This window comes from Pleurodeles waltl, chromosome 9 (genome assembly GCF_031143425.1).
Source record: "Pleurodeles waltl isolate 20211129_DDA chromosome 9, aPleWal1.hap1.20221129, whole genome shotgun sequence".
Lineage (NCBI taxonomy): Eukaryota > Metazoa > Chordata > Amphibia > Caudata > Salamandridae > Pleurodeles > Pleurodeles waltl.
The window spans coordinates 122,938,436-122,956,251 of record NC_090448.1 but is presented as its reverse complement, the minus strand read 5'-3'; the positions used below and the strand labels follow the sequence as shown (position 1 = coordinate 122,956,251).

At 44.4% G+C, this 17,816-nt stretch overlaps 1 protein-coding gene and 1 long non-coding RNA gene across 2 annotated transcripts in view; one reads left to right on the top strand and one right to left on the bottom strand.

The window, feature by feature from the left end:
- The window catches only part of LOC138259005 (uncharacterized), a 65,123-nt gene extending 54,237 nt beyond the window's left edge, over positions 1 to 10,886 (bottom strand). The window contains exon 1 of the long non-coding RNA XR_011198619.1: positions 10,646 to 10,886. This is a non-coding gene — a long non-coding RNA (uncharacterized lncRNA). The remainder of the gene's footprint in view (positions 1 to 10,645) is intronic.
- The window catches only part of LOC138259004 (musculoskeletal embryonic nuclear protein 1-like), a 287,666-nt gene that overhangs the window by 66,556 nt on the left and 203,294 nt on the right, over positions 1 to 17,816 (top strand). The window contains exons 2-4 of the mRNA XM_069206382.1: positions 646 to 694; positions 5,178 to 5,273; positions 11,462 to 11,583. Coding sequence (XP_069062483.1) covers positions 646 to 694; positions 5,178 to 5,273; positions 11,462 to 11,583 — 267 coding nt within the window. The remainder of the gene's footprint in view (positions 1 to 645; positions 695 to 5,177; positions 5,274 to 11,461; positions 11,584 to 17,816) is intronic.

Here is a 17,816-nt window from a genome sequence, read left to right as displayed (position 1 = left end):
AAAATAAAATCTCCAGATACAGTCTGAGGCCTGAGTGAAATTCTGAGGTAAGGAGTCTGCAACTAGAATATCTGAACCAGCTAACTCATTACCAATGGTAAGTAACTTGCTCATCTGTGCTTGGTGTCTGCTCCACAGAAAGGAACGGAATGTGCTTAAGAGTACTTTACCTCCACCCAGAGCCATCATTCTCTCTCATGTCATGCTGTTGGTAGATTAGTGTCTCATTCCACTTTCTATCAAGAGCTTGCATTGCAATACATGGAGGATAATTTCACATCCAAAATGTACATTGAATTATCGCCCATTTCTTTCTCCATCTCGTATGTGTACTGTATAGCGAAAGCATTTTTAGTGTTTCGGCAGACTTTGTTTTTAATGTTTTAGTTAGGACTCAAAATGGAAGCCAGAGCCATTGCTTTCGCCGGTGCTTCACTTAAACTTGTTGACCTTACCATGTGAGGGTTCTTTTGTTAGCCGAAGGTACAAGAGAATAATACCATGTACCAAATGTTGTGAATGAATAATTCCCATTTGGATGCATGTTGGACACAACCACTTAACGTAATAATATTTGCAATGCTTTTTCTGTTACGAAAGCCAGATGCATGTTGAGGAAAAAATCTGATTCTCATTTTCTTTCAGTGAAGCGCTTCAGAGAACCAAAGCATGAGAGGCGTCCGTGGAGAATATGGTGAGTAATTAAATATTAATGAGGTTTCCTAGAGTGCATTTGATGATCAGAAGCCAGTAAGTGAGAGAATGAATAACCATTTCCTAAGGTGATGTGAATGAAAACCTGTTAATGGAGTCTGATGTCTGGGTATGGGAGTCTGATGTCTGGGTATGGGAGTCTGATGTCTGGGTATGGAAGATTGCAAAGAGAAGGGCTGTGTCGTGATTTCCCTTCACACTATGGGAATAAACACGAGACAGTGTGGAACTAAATGCTGTTTTCTCCTCTGCTAATGTGATCCTGTCTTCTCCGCTTCTGAAGGAACGGAATAGTCTGCTCCTCAGGTATGCAAAGACAAGTCATTGCTGTCACAATTCAGTAAGCGGAACCATTTATGGTTTAGATTTTACAAATCCGAATGCAAAGCTGATAAGCAGCAGGCAAAGTGAGATGTGACTGATATTTGATGAAACATTACATGTGGTCAAATTGAGGAGATAGCATTCTCCACGTTTTGGGATTAAATATACTCCGATAGAAGAAAAAAGTACTAAGGTGACGATTGAAGATCTGGAATGATATCTGACTGACTTGCCATGTATTCCGCAGACCAAGGTTCTGATCCCGGTTTCTCCACCGCCAAGCACACTGTTTGACTTCCTTGTACCATAGTTAACATATCTGATGAGCCGGTGAATTCTTAGAAACGGCACTTATATAGGAAGTGAAAATAATTTGATATCCGTTCAGAGCACTAGTTTGTGTAGGGAAGATGCATAGATGGAGTGAGACATTCTTTATCTTGCTGGATGTGCACTGAGACTGCTACTCAGCAGTACGGAATGAGGTTTACAGTGTACACCCCTCTCACTTCTACTTTTCGAAAAACGTATACCTCCATTGGCACACGCGCTAGAGTGTCATCCTGTTTGTTTCCACATGTTGGAAGATCATTTCCAAATACACCACTGACTATACAGCAAATCAGAGGCGAATATCACAAATAGCTGGGCCATATGTGCTATTAAATGAATGAAAATGTACTTTTTAAATGAATCAGAGAGATGCTGATATTGTCTGGACAATGTGTTTTTTTGGGGGGTGCGGGGGTTAAATTATTATTATTAATTTTTACATTTTTGAATTGCCGAAGAGCTTTGGCATCTCATGAGCCTCATTTCATTAAGTGAAATAGTTTGACTAATCTTTGACATAGATTATTTGTTATAGAGATAAATACTATAGTCCGCATTAACCTTCAGTTGACCATGTGCACACGGCTAATGCACACCAGTCGTTTAGTCTTTAGACTGTAATGTAGTTCATACGGGGCTATCAAAAAATCTTGGTGACCGGTTGCTGACTGCAGAATCGTGCAGAACAAGTCAATGCAAAAGTGGCCTTAAACACCCTCTACTGGCTCATAAGAACTCCAGAATTACAATCATTTGCACAATTCACGGAGGCAGGTCATTGGGTACCTTCGGCCAATACGTCTGGGTACCTCCCGTTCAGAAAACTACAGAAGACAAACTTTAACCAGGCAGTCACCTGATCTGTGGCATCTACGAGAGCAGTGTTGGAGAAATATTGATATTGCATTTGGTTGGACTCTACCTCCTTCCCTTTTAACTTTTGTGGTATTGAATCCCATTTTTCATCACGGAGTTCATTAGTAGTTCCAAGGCCACATGTACAGTGATTTACAAAGCATCTGAAACATTTCTGTCGGACTCTGAAAGTGTGGCAAGTGTGTGGTGCTGCTAAACAAGCCCATAGAGTTCTGGGGTGTTTCATTTTTATTACTGAACAAATAATTGGTTCGCTTTGTTTCAAATTTCTCTGCGCTAGCTCTGCAGTGTCACTTTGAGGACCATCTCTTTCCACAATACGTTTTAGCTAACTTACTCAGAATGTGTCGTAAAATATGCACATGTTGGGATTGTCTAAATTCCACTTAGTTAAAGGTTATAAGACTAGAAATATGATGGAGCAGGTACAGTAATTTAAAAATTGCAAAAGTGTTATGTTTTAATTTACGGGCTGTAAAATGATAGCAATTGAGGTGAACAACCTAACAGATGTGTGCACTCTTCTGAAACCCGTGTAAACAAATACTGTTGAAAAAATATTTCCTAAGAAATATTTACTAAATTTTTTTTTCAAATCGGATTCTTGGGGCCTCATGTAAAGAAAATATTTTCGGCCAAAGTGTATTTAAGTCAAAGATCACTAAATGAGGCGTTTGGGGCTCTCTAACAAGATTTTGTTCTTAAAACACGTTCCAGCTAAGTCACTTATTGAGCATCTCTCCCTATTGGGAGCTTCCTCCAAAATTCAGAGAGGTGCTGTGAATCCTTTGTGTAAGTAATTAGGGTTCCATTGTAAATAAGCAAGTATACCAACTTTAGTATTCCTGCACACCCAGTGACTGATACCCCAGGCATCTGTACTTATGGGAATTACGAACACCAGCCTATTAAGCAAGTGCCTCTCAAACAATGAAGGAATAACTGGGATCTGCATGTTTGCATGTTATTCCTCATGTGTGAAACTTATGTACACCAGTAAATTTAGCCTCCTTTGAGCAGGTGAAATGATTTAGTGAAACCCTCTGGGAGCTATGAGTTTCTTGTAATTCGTCTTGCTGCTGGTATCCCTTGTTATTCCAGACATCTGGTAATAAAGCCTTAAACGAAGTAATCCTTCTCTTGCCACCTGTGTCAGGGATTTTTTCCCCATAAGATTTCCGATGGAAAGTTTGTTTTTGGACCCATGTTTAAGAGCTCACCAAATCCAAGACTTCTTGTTCATAAAGGTCTAGGGGATTTATTCCAGCCTACCCCATGGAAAGATTTCTTCCTCCCGACAGTGCCCAGGTTTGAAGACCGTGTCATGGCCTCAGAATATTGTGACTAGGGTTTCTGCAATGTACGGAAGACCGAAATCTGTATCTGGATTGAAACAACCTTACTATGGAAAGCATGGAGCCACAAGTCCTGTGCCACAGAAGGAAGGAGTTCCAGCCCCAGCCTCTGCGTTGTCTCAAAAACCAACCCATGTCTTCCCAAGTGTCTAAATTGCAGACTCCAACTAATTCAAACCAAGCAGCTAGGCTGCTGTTCCGGCAACTACGCAAGTGTCCTATTACCCTCTTATTGAGCAATCTGCACTGGCTGCCTGTAGAACAGTGCTCCATATTGAAGGCAGGATGTCTTTTTTTTAAGTCCCTCTAGTCGCGTTGTCCCACTTTTGTTTTTGCCTATAAACAAAAACATATCCCCTGCTGCAACTTGAGATCTTCTCACGCTAACCTTCCTTCCATTCCCACTTTAAAAAAAAAAAAAGGCAAGGAGTGGCTCTAGGTTTGCGGTTTTGGCGTCCCGCTTATGGCTTTTTAGGCTGGCATTTGAGTAAGGATTTGTTGTACGTTACGTTTTAGTTACCCTAGTGCCAAGAAACCTAATGGTGAACGTGCACTTTAGAAATATTTGCAGCATAACATAACCCACTCAGTAACTTTATTCCTCTGTAGCCCTTCACACAGACCCAACCACCATTGACTCAACAGGCTCCTATTTTTCTGCACTGAAGAACAGAGCACAGCACACTGAACTGCTGACAGTAACAGTTCAAAGGTGCTGATGAAGGGTTATCTGGTTGATCTGGACTCCCAGTCTCCTGGTCTTGGCACCCCAATACCTTCCAAGAACACCTCGAAAGGCTGTATCCATCACCTGATGTCAGTGAATTTTGCATCTGCTCCACAGAATCTCAACGCAGCCCCATCACCTATGTTTTATACTTATCAATCTGAACATACCCTGTATTGCCACAGGTCCATTAACTCGTCATAAGTACCCAGGACTCTGCATTCAAGCAGCAGATGCCATCAACCTCCATTGTCTTGAAATCTGTTGTCAGGAATGTAGCCTAATATCCTGACTGTTCACCAGTTACCAAGTGGCACCCAGTCTTACTGAAGTAGGGACTCTGGCATCCGCATCCAGGGAGTGCCACACCAGTCGATGCACCAGATTATGCTCCTCCCTGCCTCGTGTTACCCCATGCTATGACTACTTGCAGTCCCTCAAGTTGCTGATTCTCTGTATTAGGGAATCTTGTACAGCTGCTGCTTGAGAAAAACATGTTTACAGCTGTCAGATGCCCCTATAGCATGTGACACTTTCAGCCAGTCCTTGATTTTTGCAAACCGCATTTTGTGTGTTGGAATTTGATCCCATATGTACAACGTTTAAAATAGAACTTCAAGTCCCTGAATGTAACCTGCTTTTTCACACCACAATAAAGGTGGCAGAATCCAAACATGTATAATTTTTTTTTGGTTCATTCCTTTAGATAAGTAGCAGGAAGTGCCATCCTTTATCTGTCTTATGAATTATGTTTGTAATACTTTGTCCAATTGAACTTTTATTTGCTATGAGAAAATTACTAAGCACTGTGTTTTGATCTAATCTTGTAACTGCTTTTGCTTTCACAGGTTTTTAGACACCTCCAAACAAGCCATAGGAATGCTGTTCATCCACTTTGCTAACGTCTATTTGTCGGAGCTTACCGTAGGAGACCCTTGTTCCCTGTAAGTTTTCAGCTTTCATTTATCGAACACCTTCAGACAGTTCAAACTGACTTTTCCAGTTTATTGCAGATGATCAAAAAGATTAAAGGATAAATTATTGGCAGGGTAGCACACATACAGAACCTGGTTATGCAGGGGTTGTGTTTGAATGAACAGAAACTGTATCATATAAAAGTTGTAGAAGTATGGCCTATACAATTTGTATTCTAAGCATGTCTTCCAGCCATTACAGTGAACAGATTAATTCAAACGCATAACACAACCACTCTGTATTATTTAAACAAGCAGGGTTGCACCAGGACCAGGGTCTTGTCTCTAGAGGCTTATGCAATCTGGTACTGGCTCCTACCGAAAGTTATCCATTCAAGCCGTGCACCGCCAAGTCTTCAAAACTGTAAATAGATACTATATTGTAAATCATGAATCGGAACTAACATGCATTGAGGGGTGGAGCAGGGAATCTTCTCTCTGTAGAAACCTACAAGGACACAAAAATACAGGAGACTGCTCACTCTTAACTAGCTGTTAACCTGTTGGGAGTGGAAGGTAAGGGCAGGCCTTCCAGAGGGAAAAAATGGACCTGGAAAGAACAGGGGAAACTCCATCCTACTTTCAGTGGGGCCCTCCATTGCCTCTCCTTAATTCACTTCAGCCTGACCTACTAAAAATCATGCTTAAAGTGTTTCAGGGGTGAGAGGATAAGCCCTCGGTTTATATCTGCTGTCTTTACCCCCCTTCCAACTCTGTCTTAAGTACCACTAGATTGAACCAGTCACAAAAAGGATTCCAGTGTGGGATCAACCTCTGTGTCAAAAGTGCCCCACCCACACGTCCACAAACAGAAGTAATGTACACATTACATTGATGTCCCACATGGGTGGGCTTTAGGGGGTGGACAAACTAGTTTAAAAATATGGAAGAGTCAGTTGTCCCACCTCGCCCTCACTAGCAGGCAACAAGTAAAAAGGATTCTCCACCTTCTAGAATAGTATCACTGCAACCACTGTCAGTTCTCTAGAGTCCATTACAGGAGTTGCACTCACCAGAAGGAGGGTACACATTATGTGCCCTTCTGATGACAGAGCCAGGCCCTGCGTCTCGCTCCTTCTTGCAAAAACCTCTCCTGCACACGTGCGTTATATTGAGGGAAGGGTAAAAAAAAGGTACAGGTTGTTATGGTGATTTTTTGTTTTAAATGAGAGCCCACTCCTCTAGAGCTATAGGACCTGTTTATCTATCCTGACAGATGGAGGCCTTTCAATGACTTTAGACCCCTGCTGGTCCCTTCCGCACAAACTATAGTGTCATCTCTCACCTCATTTCAGAAGACCTCTTAATGTGAGCAACTACTCAGCGTGGGGGGAGAAGGTGAGAGGAGAGCACTGCTGTGATATTGTGTTGATACTCTCATTCTGCATCTCTATACAGAAGAGCTGCATGATAAATAAAGGCAGCAGCAACCACCTCTGGTCTACTCGTGATGGGGGTTAAACAGCCGCATTTCATTGAGTGTGCTGAAGTACTGATTGTTGACCTGGCAGAGTTGCCTGGCCTGACTAGTTCACTCTGGTTTGTAACTCCTCAATCTCATTTTCAAGGTACCACGTAACACTGCCAAAGCATACCTCAACAATTGCATCTACTTTCAAAAACCTTCCAGACTACTCCACTGGACTCATACTTGCACACATACGGAAAACCAGATTCGGCAATCGAGCCTGTTCCTAAGTTGCTCCTATAGTGTTGAATGACTGTCCACTACATATATGATTCTCCTTTTCACGCCTTGAATACTGTAAGAAGTTGAAGACTTAGCTTTTGAGTAGTCCCTTTAGGCCTTATGGATGGCTGGACGCCTACTCCACACTAGGATACCCTCTGGGGTGATAATGCGCTCTACAGACCTGCATAAAATAACATAGCGAAGGAGCACACTAACACACACATTACTTATGGCTGTTGACAAACAAATAAAATCTTCAATGAAAAAAATCTGACCTAAGACATAAACTAGAAGAGATGCTAGCTCAGATCATGCCTGATTATCATGACCCAATATTAAGCCAGACAGGGAAGCTGAGGTGCACTCACTGTTAATAAAAGGGATACGTTTCAGGGAGGGCCTAGCTTGACAGTTCAGGTTGTACTGTTCGTATTGGAGCAGGGTCAACACTAATTTGCATACTGCAGTGCCATGATGGCAAAAATAACAATGGACTGGCGTGGATCCCTAGTAACTACCAGTGTCTGAGATTAATTCAAGCATTGCATCCATCACTTTTTTTTGTATACTTCAGTTTCTAGATTTGTCCATTGTGACTGACTGCGTGACAAAACCAATCCCGAAGCTGCTGGTTTGGTACCCTCAAAGCCGATTTCTCTTTCTTTCTCTCTTTCTTTCTCTCTCTCTCTTTTTCTCTTTCTTTCTCTTTCTCTTTCTCTCTCATTCTTTCTCTTTCTCTCTTTCTCTCTCTTTCATCTATTGTTGTTTTCTATGTCCACCCATGATGCCCTACACGGTGGCCTGTTGCTTTCCACCTATGGTTATGCTATAGAAGCCCCCACAGAGAAAAATTCAGTGGTCATAGAAAATTCAATGGTGTAAAGATTAATAGATACAACCAAACTCGTTGTGAGATGATCTTTATTTGAAAGCATTAAATTAAGTAATTACCTTTTTGTTTATACACCATAGAAACCGTTCCTAGTATTGCATTACCAATTTAATACATTGTGGCCAAATTTCAGAACCGTTTTGTAAGGGGAAGGAGGTTAGATATAAAAAAAGTGGTGTTTATTTTTAGTTTTCCGGTACCCCTCATCCATCCTACACCTCTGCGGGGCGTTGAGCGGCCCACCTTGGGTAATTCTGTAACCACCCAATGGTCCAATCACTTCAGTTAATGCCAAATGTGCTTGCCAGGCTTCTGTGGCACACCTTATTCTCTTGTGTTCCTCCAAGAAAGTTCCAGCTGAATCTTCCAGCCTGAAAAACCTATCGACCCCATTAGGTCACTTAATCTTTTAATACCGCAGTGCCTTCTTACCACTGTTTCAAGCTCAAATTCAGGGGAAAGTATCCTTTCCCTTCTAATCCAGTTGTTAGGTCGAGCATGCAAGCTCTTTGACCTGTTGTAAGTATTGTGGGCTTTTAACCACCATCACAGCACGCCCCTCACTTTCATTTGTTCGTGGGCTTGCCTTTCAAAAATCCTTTGTTATCATTGGTAAATGCTTTACGTTTATCCCTCCTTGGGGAGGTTTTGTTACCGCCTTGCAGACTTACCTTGTTACATAGGTAATTGCACGATTTCTGATTAAATTTGACTGTGAGTGAACTTCTTTTTCGTTTGTGTCTCTTTTGCGCTCATGCTCATGGCGGCCATGGTGCTTTGAATTGGCTTGCCTATTTCAACTGTTTTACTTTCCATTTTCCATTTATGTGGCAAGGAAAGTCCAGTTAGGAATTTACAATACCAGTAACTCTAAGTGGAGCAAAAGTGAGGCCCATTGCATTGCAAATGCTTGTTTCCTTATGCATAGCAGTGCTTTTTATGTGTTTTGCACTGTATTTTAGCCCCAGCTTCACCAGAACCTTGCCTCCCTGGGAAGGCCATGCTTTAAGCCTTTTTGTCGGAAGCCTAAAGACATTCACAACTGCACCCCCATTTCCAACAGATCCTGGCCGCCTTCCAAGTAGTGTTTAAGCGCTGTGCCTACAGTTTGTAAGAAGCCTACTGGCACCGCAGCTGAATTGTTACATTGCCAGTTACCAAAGCTGTCTTGTCTTTGTTTCGCCTTATGCTTCTTTTTTCCACCAGTATTTCTGCATCGCTCTCATAGGTTCCTTTCTTCCATTGCCACTGTTTTTCCATCACTCTTCCTCCTTCTGTCCCCCCCCTTTTTTTTTTTTTTTTCTTTTTTGCTGTTTTTCCTTTCTTGTTCTGAGTCGGCCTGGTGATTGAAAATGAGTCCGATCTCCCAAAAAACCGTGCCAGAGGACCCCCACCAGCTCAAATAAAGCACTGGCCAAGTTTCATTATCTTTTGTACCGCAACGTTTAGCTCTCTGGCCCTAACTCCAACCATCTGCATAAGCGCCCCCTCCTTATGAGTAAAACCTCTATCTTGGTCCCGCTTGTCATGCTGCTCGTTCCTTTGTGCTTGATGGCACTGGTGAGAAGGGTACGTCACGGTGAAGAGCATTGGAATGAAAGCAACTGAAAAGTTGTATTTCTGCAGCACTTACTACCTCCTGATGAGGCGTTGAAGCACTTTATGGCCGGTAGCACTTTACTCTGGAACTTGGAGTTAGTAGTTAGCTTATTGGTTGTGTGGGTTACTCTTGTGCTCTCAAGGAAACTGTTCCATGGATTCATTTCAGGTTCTTTCCGGTGCATTAAGTTATATGTGATCACTAGTATGAGGATGCTGGAAGCAAACCATTGATAGAAAGAGATGTGAGGTTGCAGGGATACGGTTTCAGAGAAAGACATTGATGCAGTTAGGCACACAGGTGCGGGGACGATGTTTAGAGCTAGTAACACCGCCTCAGGAAAGGCATGGGTGATATTTGACAGTCTTTCTTAAAGCACAAAAATACTGCTAGAAAATAAACATTTCAAAGGCCCCTCTATTACTCATTCTTCCTCTAAATTGTTTCAGGTTTTATGGGGGTACTGCGGCACCTCCCACACCCGTAGTTCCAGTGCTAATGGGCAGACATGTGACACAAGAAAGGAGATAGTCATAGGAATGGAGCGGAAAAATGAAATATTAAATAAAGATTACTTTTTCATGCAGGGTTGCAGTGGGATAAGAGTTTCGTTTTTAAGTAGGCATGCGACCTTTGGAAGCAAACGTGTGGTAAGAAACAGCAAGCCATCTGCTGGGAAACTAAACTTAACTACAGTTTTAAAGTCCCCTCTGAAGTATCGCGGTTTTCAGCTGTCTTTGCAGAGATACTTTCATTTTCAAACAGGTGTGGGATGCTTGCCTTGCTGCAACCCCACTTGTTGAGAGATCCTTTAGGAGTGAGCATCGAGCAGCGTGACATTTAAGTACACCTGCGTACCTGTAATTACCATTTGACAACTCCAATGAGAAAGTTCAGCTGTAAAATAGTTTGAGGCGTGTGATGTTATGTGTCACTTATGCACACTGCCCCACTGTACACAATGAATACTTGAAACCTCCGTGTGTACCTACCAGAACAGTATATTCAATACTGTGAAATATTGGTAAAGAGTATGCACATCATTTTAAAACTCTTATGAACGTGTTAAAAAATGTAAACACCCTTAAATAAACGAGACAGTTGATAAACACGTTGCAACATTAGTAAATAGTACGTTTACCTGACACATACGTTACCTGGTTCAGAAGGGCAGCGGGCAGGTTGTGCCCCTTTGCCCTCACCCGTGGAGAACCGTTCCCCAAAGAAGACTCTACATTCTGCAGGAAGGATGCGTCTGAGCTGACTGTGCCCGGCCAGTACTGCCCACCTTCTCTCGGAGCAGGTAAACAACGTTTGCCAACGTGATAGACGTTGTTGACCCTCTTGGAGACGCAAACACAGTCCATTACAGCCAACAAGCCTTCAACGAAGCCGTGACTGTTAACCGTTCCAGTTTCAATTAATTGGCTGAGTTCACAATTTCTTCTTCATTAAGCGCCTCGTTGCAAATCACTGCACCATGACTCAATGGCTCTGCAACGATGCCTAGTCATGCGTTACACTTCAAGAAAAAAAGCACCAGAAACGGATTTTCTGTCTATTGGCGCCACCCTGTGGCTAACTGTAGGAATAATTACGTTTCTTGAATCTAATGATAAGTGCTGACTTCCTTTTATAATTTTAAATCCCGAACTGCTCATTGAACACGGACTTTTTTAGGTTTGGCGTAATCAAGACATTTTAATTTTACCAAAATTGAACACATTATATACATATAGTCTTTTCAATGAAGACCTACAGAATTGGAGTTGAATGTTTTGCAATTATGTTAAAAATGTAATCGGTTTGCTTATATAGCTGTTGCTGTCAAACAATTAATATAACTGATGTATTATGATTGGCACTTCCTCAAATCAGTAACACTTTCCACACTCTGAATTAGAATTGTAATGGAAAGAGATACATAATTTGAGATGAAAAAAGGTGAATGCATTTTTTTTTTTTTTCTGCAGGTACCTAATTAACTTCTTGCTCGATGCTACGTTAGGGATGCTCATCATCTATGCTGGCGTGCGGACAGTCGGTGTTATCGTCGAATGGCGGCAATGGGATTCACTTCGGTTTGGAGAATACGGTAAATGTTATTGATAATTGGGTGGAATCACATTCTTCATGCCAGGTTTGTGATATAAATCATAGATATTGAATCAGCTGTGCTCAAATTCTACGTTTAGTCATTTGTGAACTCTGCTGTACAAACAGGCAATATTGGAAACTACCATTTTAAGAAAGGCTGCAGCAGATAACCGCATTAAGGTTTTTCACTGGTAGCATTCTTCAGTTAAAATTAGAAATGTGTGTGTAAAGAGTTGGCCTCTTGCGCTCAGCCTGCAATCTAGTCCCATAAAAAGCACACTGGTTACCATTTTGAAACTGGCATTTCTCAAATCCTTGCCCAGCAAACCTCTGAGATGACCAAGTTCAAACACGTAGCAAAAAATTCAAAATCCTGGTGTCCAGGAAGAGTGCGAAACCTGGGGGCACTTGCAAAGCAGGGGAGATTTCCGACAGTGATTATCGACATTAGACATGTCTCCAGTGACCGACTATAACCTAAACCCCACAATTCTCTATGCCTTTGATGCCATGTTTGATTTATTCTTTTTCATTCCCATTGATTCAGAAGCAACAAGTGGCTTCAGAGAAAACAAAGATTCTGAACTGGAGCTAGGCCCTAGAGATTTTGGACTTTAGGCCTATTCTAATTAAGTTGATGTGTACGAATCAGTGAGTGTTAGAAGTTGTGCTTTGTCCCACCTTTCGTTGTCTGGTGTGGATGGAAAATGTAACTTTCAATTTGCTGAAAGGGTCAGCGGTGGTTACCATTGAGAGGGATAGACTAGAGTCCTGCGGCTATGATAACACTGTTCCAAGCTTGTGCGTATAAACCACTGAGCCTTTTCGGCAATGGTTTTGGGGAGGTCGTGAGTTTCCAGTTTCCCAAACCTTTCAGATACAACCAGTTACTACTGCTTCTAAAGCTGAATTTGGAGGCTGTGGAAGTAATAGTCTATTGAGACCCCTAAAATTATAGTTTAATATAAATGGACTGAACTCCTGGGACCACCACGTGCAATAATAGCACAGCTGTTTAATGATCGTGACAGAGACTGGATCCTTCACTACGTTTGAGCACATGGTCTCCCGCAGTTTGATGGCACTACTGTAGAGATCTTTCTGGACTACACCAGGAAATTCCAGGATCCCCGCAAGAGATTCTTGTTCATCAAACGAAGGATGCAGGAACAAAATATCAACTACAGCTTGATTTTCCATGCACGGCTGCAAGTGCAATATGAGAGGAAGGCTCACTTCTTCAAAACTCCTCAAGACGCTGCTGACTGGATGGACTCTTTGGGTCTAGGTAGGGGAGCACTTCAGAGAAAGGAGTGACTCATGATACAGGAACAATCAGATGCCTAACAGGCCATGGAAAGCAACCTCACAGCAACAGGGGACTCCCCAGAAACAAACAGTGGAACGCATCCTAGTTGTTGAAGATAGGATACTGCACTCCAAAAGGTTCCCAATTGAAACACAAAACCCCTATACCCAGTTGAGCTAGCTGCCAGAATCCCTAGAAGAGGACACTTTGTTAGGATGAGGAGCCCTAAGGGACAGGAGACTGGAGATCTGGGGTAACCGGTAATGAGGAGTGAGGGGGAGGACTGAGGCGAGAGCATAAGCTCTTACAGGCCTTACTGAGTGTTTCAAATGGAGAACATCTATAATGATGGGTAATATTTTACAGGGCGCCAACTATAGTCTGGATCAATGGAGTCCAACACCCAGACTTCTGTAGATTGCTGAGCTTCTATTGCGAGTTTACGACGAGCAGAGCCGAGGGGTCGTGGACAGTTTCTACACTAAACATCACTTTAAATCAAAACTAGTTCCTGAGAAGGGGAGTTGGGACGGGGTTTACCAACCTCTTGAGGGAATGGTTGTGCATCAGAGAATCGTAGCCCACTGCCCGAGGGAGTGGGGTGGGTGGAGTTGGGTCAGGACTTACCATTGTTTATTATTACACTTGTTTTTACAAGCAGATGGGTTTTAAAATTTTCTTCTTCATGATTACATCTGCAGTTATTTACTCAGTGCATGTGTAAAGGAGGAGCTTCCATGATCAGAGATACAAGATTAAGAGATGTGTGTCAGCGTCACAAGTCTTAGAGTTGGGGATAAAGCTACACCTTCTGGCTAGAATGAAAATAGAATTGCAATATAAATTCATAACGTGGAAAGTGAGGGGTCTTGGGAGCCCGGTGAAACATAAGTCATTTCATACCTCAAAAACAATGGCATTCCTTCAGGAGACACTTATGGGGAAACTGTCTTGAGTCACTTCAGAAAAGGTGGCGTGGAGAGGTAATCGCCACTTCATACTCTGGGTGTGCGAGAAGAACCTTTATCTGGATGTCTCTGGGGACCTCCTCCCAGTCCACTGGGGTTGTTACAGATCTGGAAGGCTGATACACTATTCTTGAGGGAACATTGGATGCACACGCCTTATGTTTTATTAATATTTATGCGCCTAATGCGGAGGATGGTGACTTTCTGGGGTCAGTGATTCGGGCTGTGCTTCTCCCAACATGGAAATCATCCCTGCAGGGGACTTTAATTGTGTGTTAGACGGGACACAGATAGATACCCCCCCCCACGTTGGGAGTATAACCCTGTGCTATAGTAGCATTATATTAGACCCCACAGGGATTGTTCAGTGTGTGGCATCGACACCCCTACTCTCGTACATACTCATGCCATACCCCGGCCACAGTCGTCCTAATTATTTTTTTCTACAGGCGACTGCAGCACATAGAGTCTCTGATGTCACATATTTGGCTCACTACATCTTTGACCACACACTACATTTATTGAGGTATTCCTTACGTAGGCAACCGCTTAAAGCCCCACTGTGGCAATTGAATGTCAAATTCCTATCCGATGAGGTATTTTGTGACCAGGAGGAGGCATCCCCATCATCCACAAGAACACCCTCAGGATCACGACCAACACCGAAGACACCCTCGGCACCACCGAACTCCTGCACTTTCAAATCCACACTGACCCAAACACCACCCTCCGAGGGACCCTCGTCTACAGGCCCCACAGCCCACAACAGCAGTTCAGCGACTCCATTACCAACATCATCATCAGCACGCACGCTCGCGCATCCACTGACTACATACTCCTCGGAGACTTAAACTTCCACCTCGAGAACACAAACAACCCTATTGCCACCCTGCTCTCCAACCTTGGCCTCTAACAGCTCGTCATGACACCAACCAACTCCGCAGGAAACACACTCAACCCTATTTTCTCCGCCAGCAATCACGTCTCTTTCAGCCACACCCTGAACTCCACTGGACAGACCACCAATGCATCCACTTCTCCTTCAAGAAACCCACAACACCCCACCACCCACAATGGATCCCCACCGCAGTTGGAACAAGGTCACCAAAGACCAACTTATCGCAACCCTCTCCCAGAACCCACCCATCGACACCACCGACAATGATGCAGCTGCCCGCAACTTCAGGCAATGGGTCAAGACCTGTGCCAATACTCTTGCCCCAATCAAGAATCCCTCCAATAGATGCACCACCAGAAAGGCCTTCTGCTTTACCGCCGACCTCCACGAATCTAAGCAAAGTTGCCAAAGACTCGAAAGAAAGTGGTGCCAAGATCAGACTCTGGACAACCACAGCCTTCAAAAACGACATCCGCAGACACCACCAACTCATCTGAGCCACCAAAAGAACCGCCTTCAACAACCGAATCAACAACAACTCACACAGCCACAAGAAGCTCTTCAACATCGTGAAGGAAGTATCCAACCCCAGATCCAATGCCAAAGACATCCCGCCATCCCAAGACCTCTGAGACTCCCTAGCCTACTACTTCCTCCGCAAGATTGCAGACATCCACGTCATCGCCTAGACAACCCACCCACACCCCCAGGGCAACCACCAACACCACAGATTCACCTCTGACCAATCTCCTGCTCTCCTGGATCCCCGTCAACATTGCGAAGGAACTCTCCAACGCCAAAGACATCCTGCCATCCCAAGACCTCTGCGACTCCCTAGCCTCCTACTTCCTCTGCAAGATTGCAGACATCAACCACAGCTACAGCAGCTAGACCCCTCCCCAACCCCGCAACCACCACCACCACCACAGATTCACCTCTGACCAACCTCCTGCTCTCCTGGACCAACGATGACACAATCGAAATAATGAACACCATCCACTCCGGCTCTGCATCTGACCCCCTGCCCTCGCCACATCCTCAACAAAGCAAGCTCAGTCATCGCACCCCAACTACGGAAGATCATAAACTGCTTCTTTGAGTCCGCCACCTTCCCGGAGACAACGCCTTCCTAAAAAAAAAAAACAATGCGGACCCAAAGGACCTCAAGAACTTCCGGCCTTCCTCCCTGCTCCCCTTCCCAGCAGAAGTAATCGAGAAGGCCGTCAACCGACAACTAACCCGTTTCCTAGAGAAGAACCGCATCCTGGACCCTTCCCAATCCGGATTCCACAGCACCGAAACCACCCTCATCGCCGCTACCGACTACATCAGAACCATACTGGACATCAGCGAAACCGCGACCCTCATCCTCCTGGACCTCTCTGCTGCGTTCAACACCGTCTGCCACCACACCCTACGTTCACGCCTCAGCAATGCTGGAATCCGTGACCGAGCCCTGGACTGGTTCACCTCCTTTCTCACTGAGAAACCCAGAGAGCCCGCCCCCCCATTCTGCTCTGAGGCCACCAAAATCTTCTGGTCATACCCCAGGGTTCGTCCCTCAGCCCGACCTGCTTAAACATCTACATGGCCCCGCTCGCTAACATTGCTCGATCCCACAACCTCAACATCTCATACGCAGACGACACACAGCTTATCCTCTCCCTCACCAAGGACTCCATTCCTTCGTGGAGGTAGGTCTTGGCGAAGGCCATCGCCAAATGGATGAAGAGCAGCTGCCTCACACTCAATTCCTACAAGATGGAAGTTCTCATCTTCGGCTCCACCCCCTCCGCATGGGATGACTCCTGGTGGCCTGCCATTCTTGGAACTGCTCCAACTCCCATCGACCACGCACTCAACCTAGGATTCATCTTGGACCCCTCGCTATCCATGACCCAAAAAGTCTACGCCATCTCCTCCTCCTGCTCCAACACCCTCCACATGCTCCGAAAGATCTACAAATGGATACCCACCTAAACCAGAAGAATAGTCATCCAAGGCCTCGTAAGCAGAAAACTGGACTACGGCAATGCCCTCTTAGCAGGAACCACGGGCAAACTCCAGAAGAGGCTGCAACGCATCGAACGCCTCCACATGCCTCATCCTGGACATCCCCCATCACTGGCACATCAGACCACCTGAAAAACCAGCACTGGCTCCCAGTCATCAAGAGAATCACCTTCAAAGTCATCACCCACGCTCACAAAGCACTGCACACCACTGGACCAGAATACCTCAACAGACGACTCTCCTTCTACACCCCCGACCCGGCATTTCCGCTCCACCGACCTCGCACGCGTCTGCAGAACTCCATCCGGCGGTAGATCATTCTCGCACCTCGCTGCCAAAACGTGGAGCACTCTTCCCACCCACCTGCGCCAGACCAAAGACCTTACCTTCAGGAAACTTCTCAAGACCAGGCTGTTCGAGCAGTAGCAGCACCTCCCCTCCCCCAACTTCTCTCCTCTCCCCTCCTCAGTGCCTTGAAACCCTCACGGTTGTAGCGTGCTTTACAAATCCCTGATTGACACAATAGCCACCTCCTTAACTCATTATTTTGAAGAAAACTGGGACACAGTTGGGGCTAGAGCTATAAAGAGGGACGCCATGAAGGTGGTCATCTGAGGGCTGTGTGTAGCCACCTTGGTCAGAGTATGGCACACATGAGAACAAGACCTATCCAAACAGGAGGCTGAATTAGAGAAACTGGAGAAGCAGCTTGCCACTTATACATACCTAAAAACGGCTTGGGACAGACATAAACTGTGTGTGTTATGGGATCAATTAGAAAAACACCAGAGGAAGAGAGCTAGATAGCGTTAGTATGTTTAAGGGGGATGATGCGGGCAGACTATTGGCCAGACTAATTAGATCGTAATCGGCACCACAGCTTATACTATCCATAAAAGACAGCAGCGGTCATGAGATGTACACACAACAAGCCATACATGAGGTATTTGCTGCACATATGTGTGAAGTGTATGCGAAACCACAGCTACAAGGAAGGGAGTAAGACTTATTGAATTATCTGACCCAGCTCCTGTTCAGTCCCT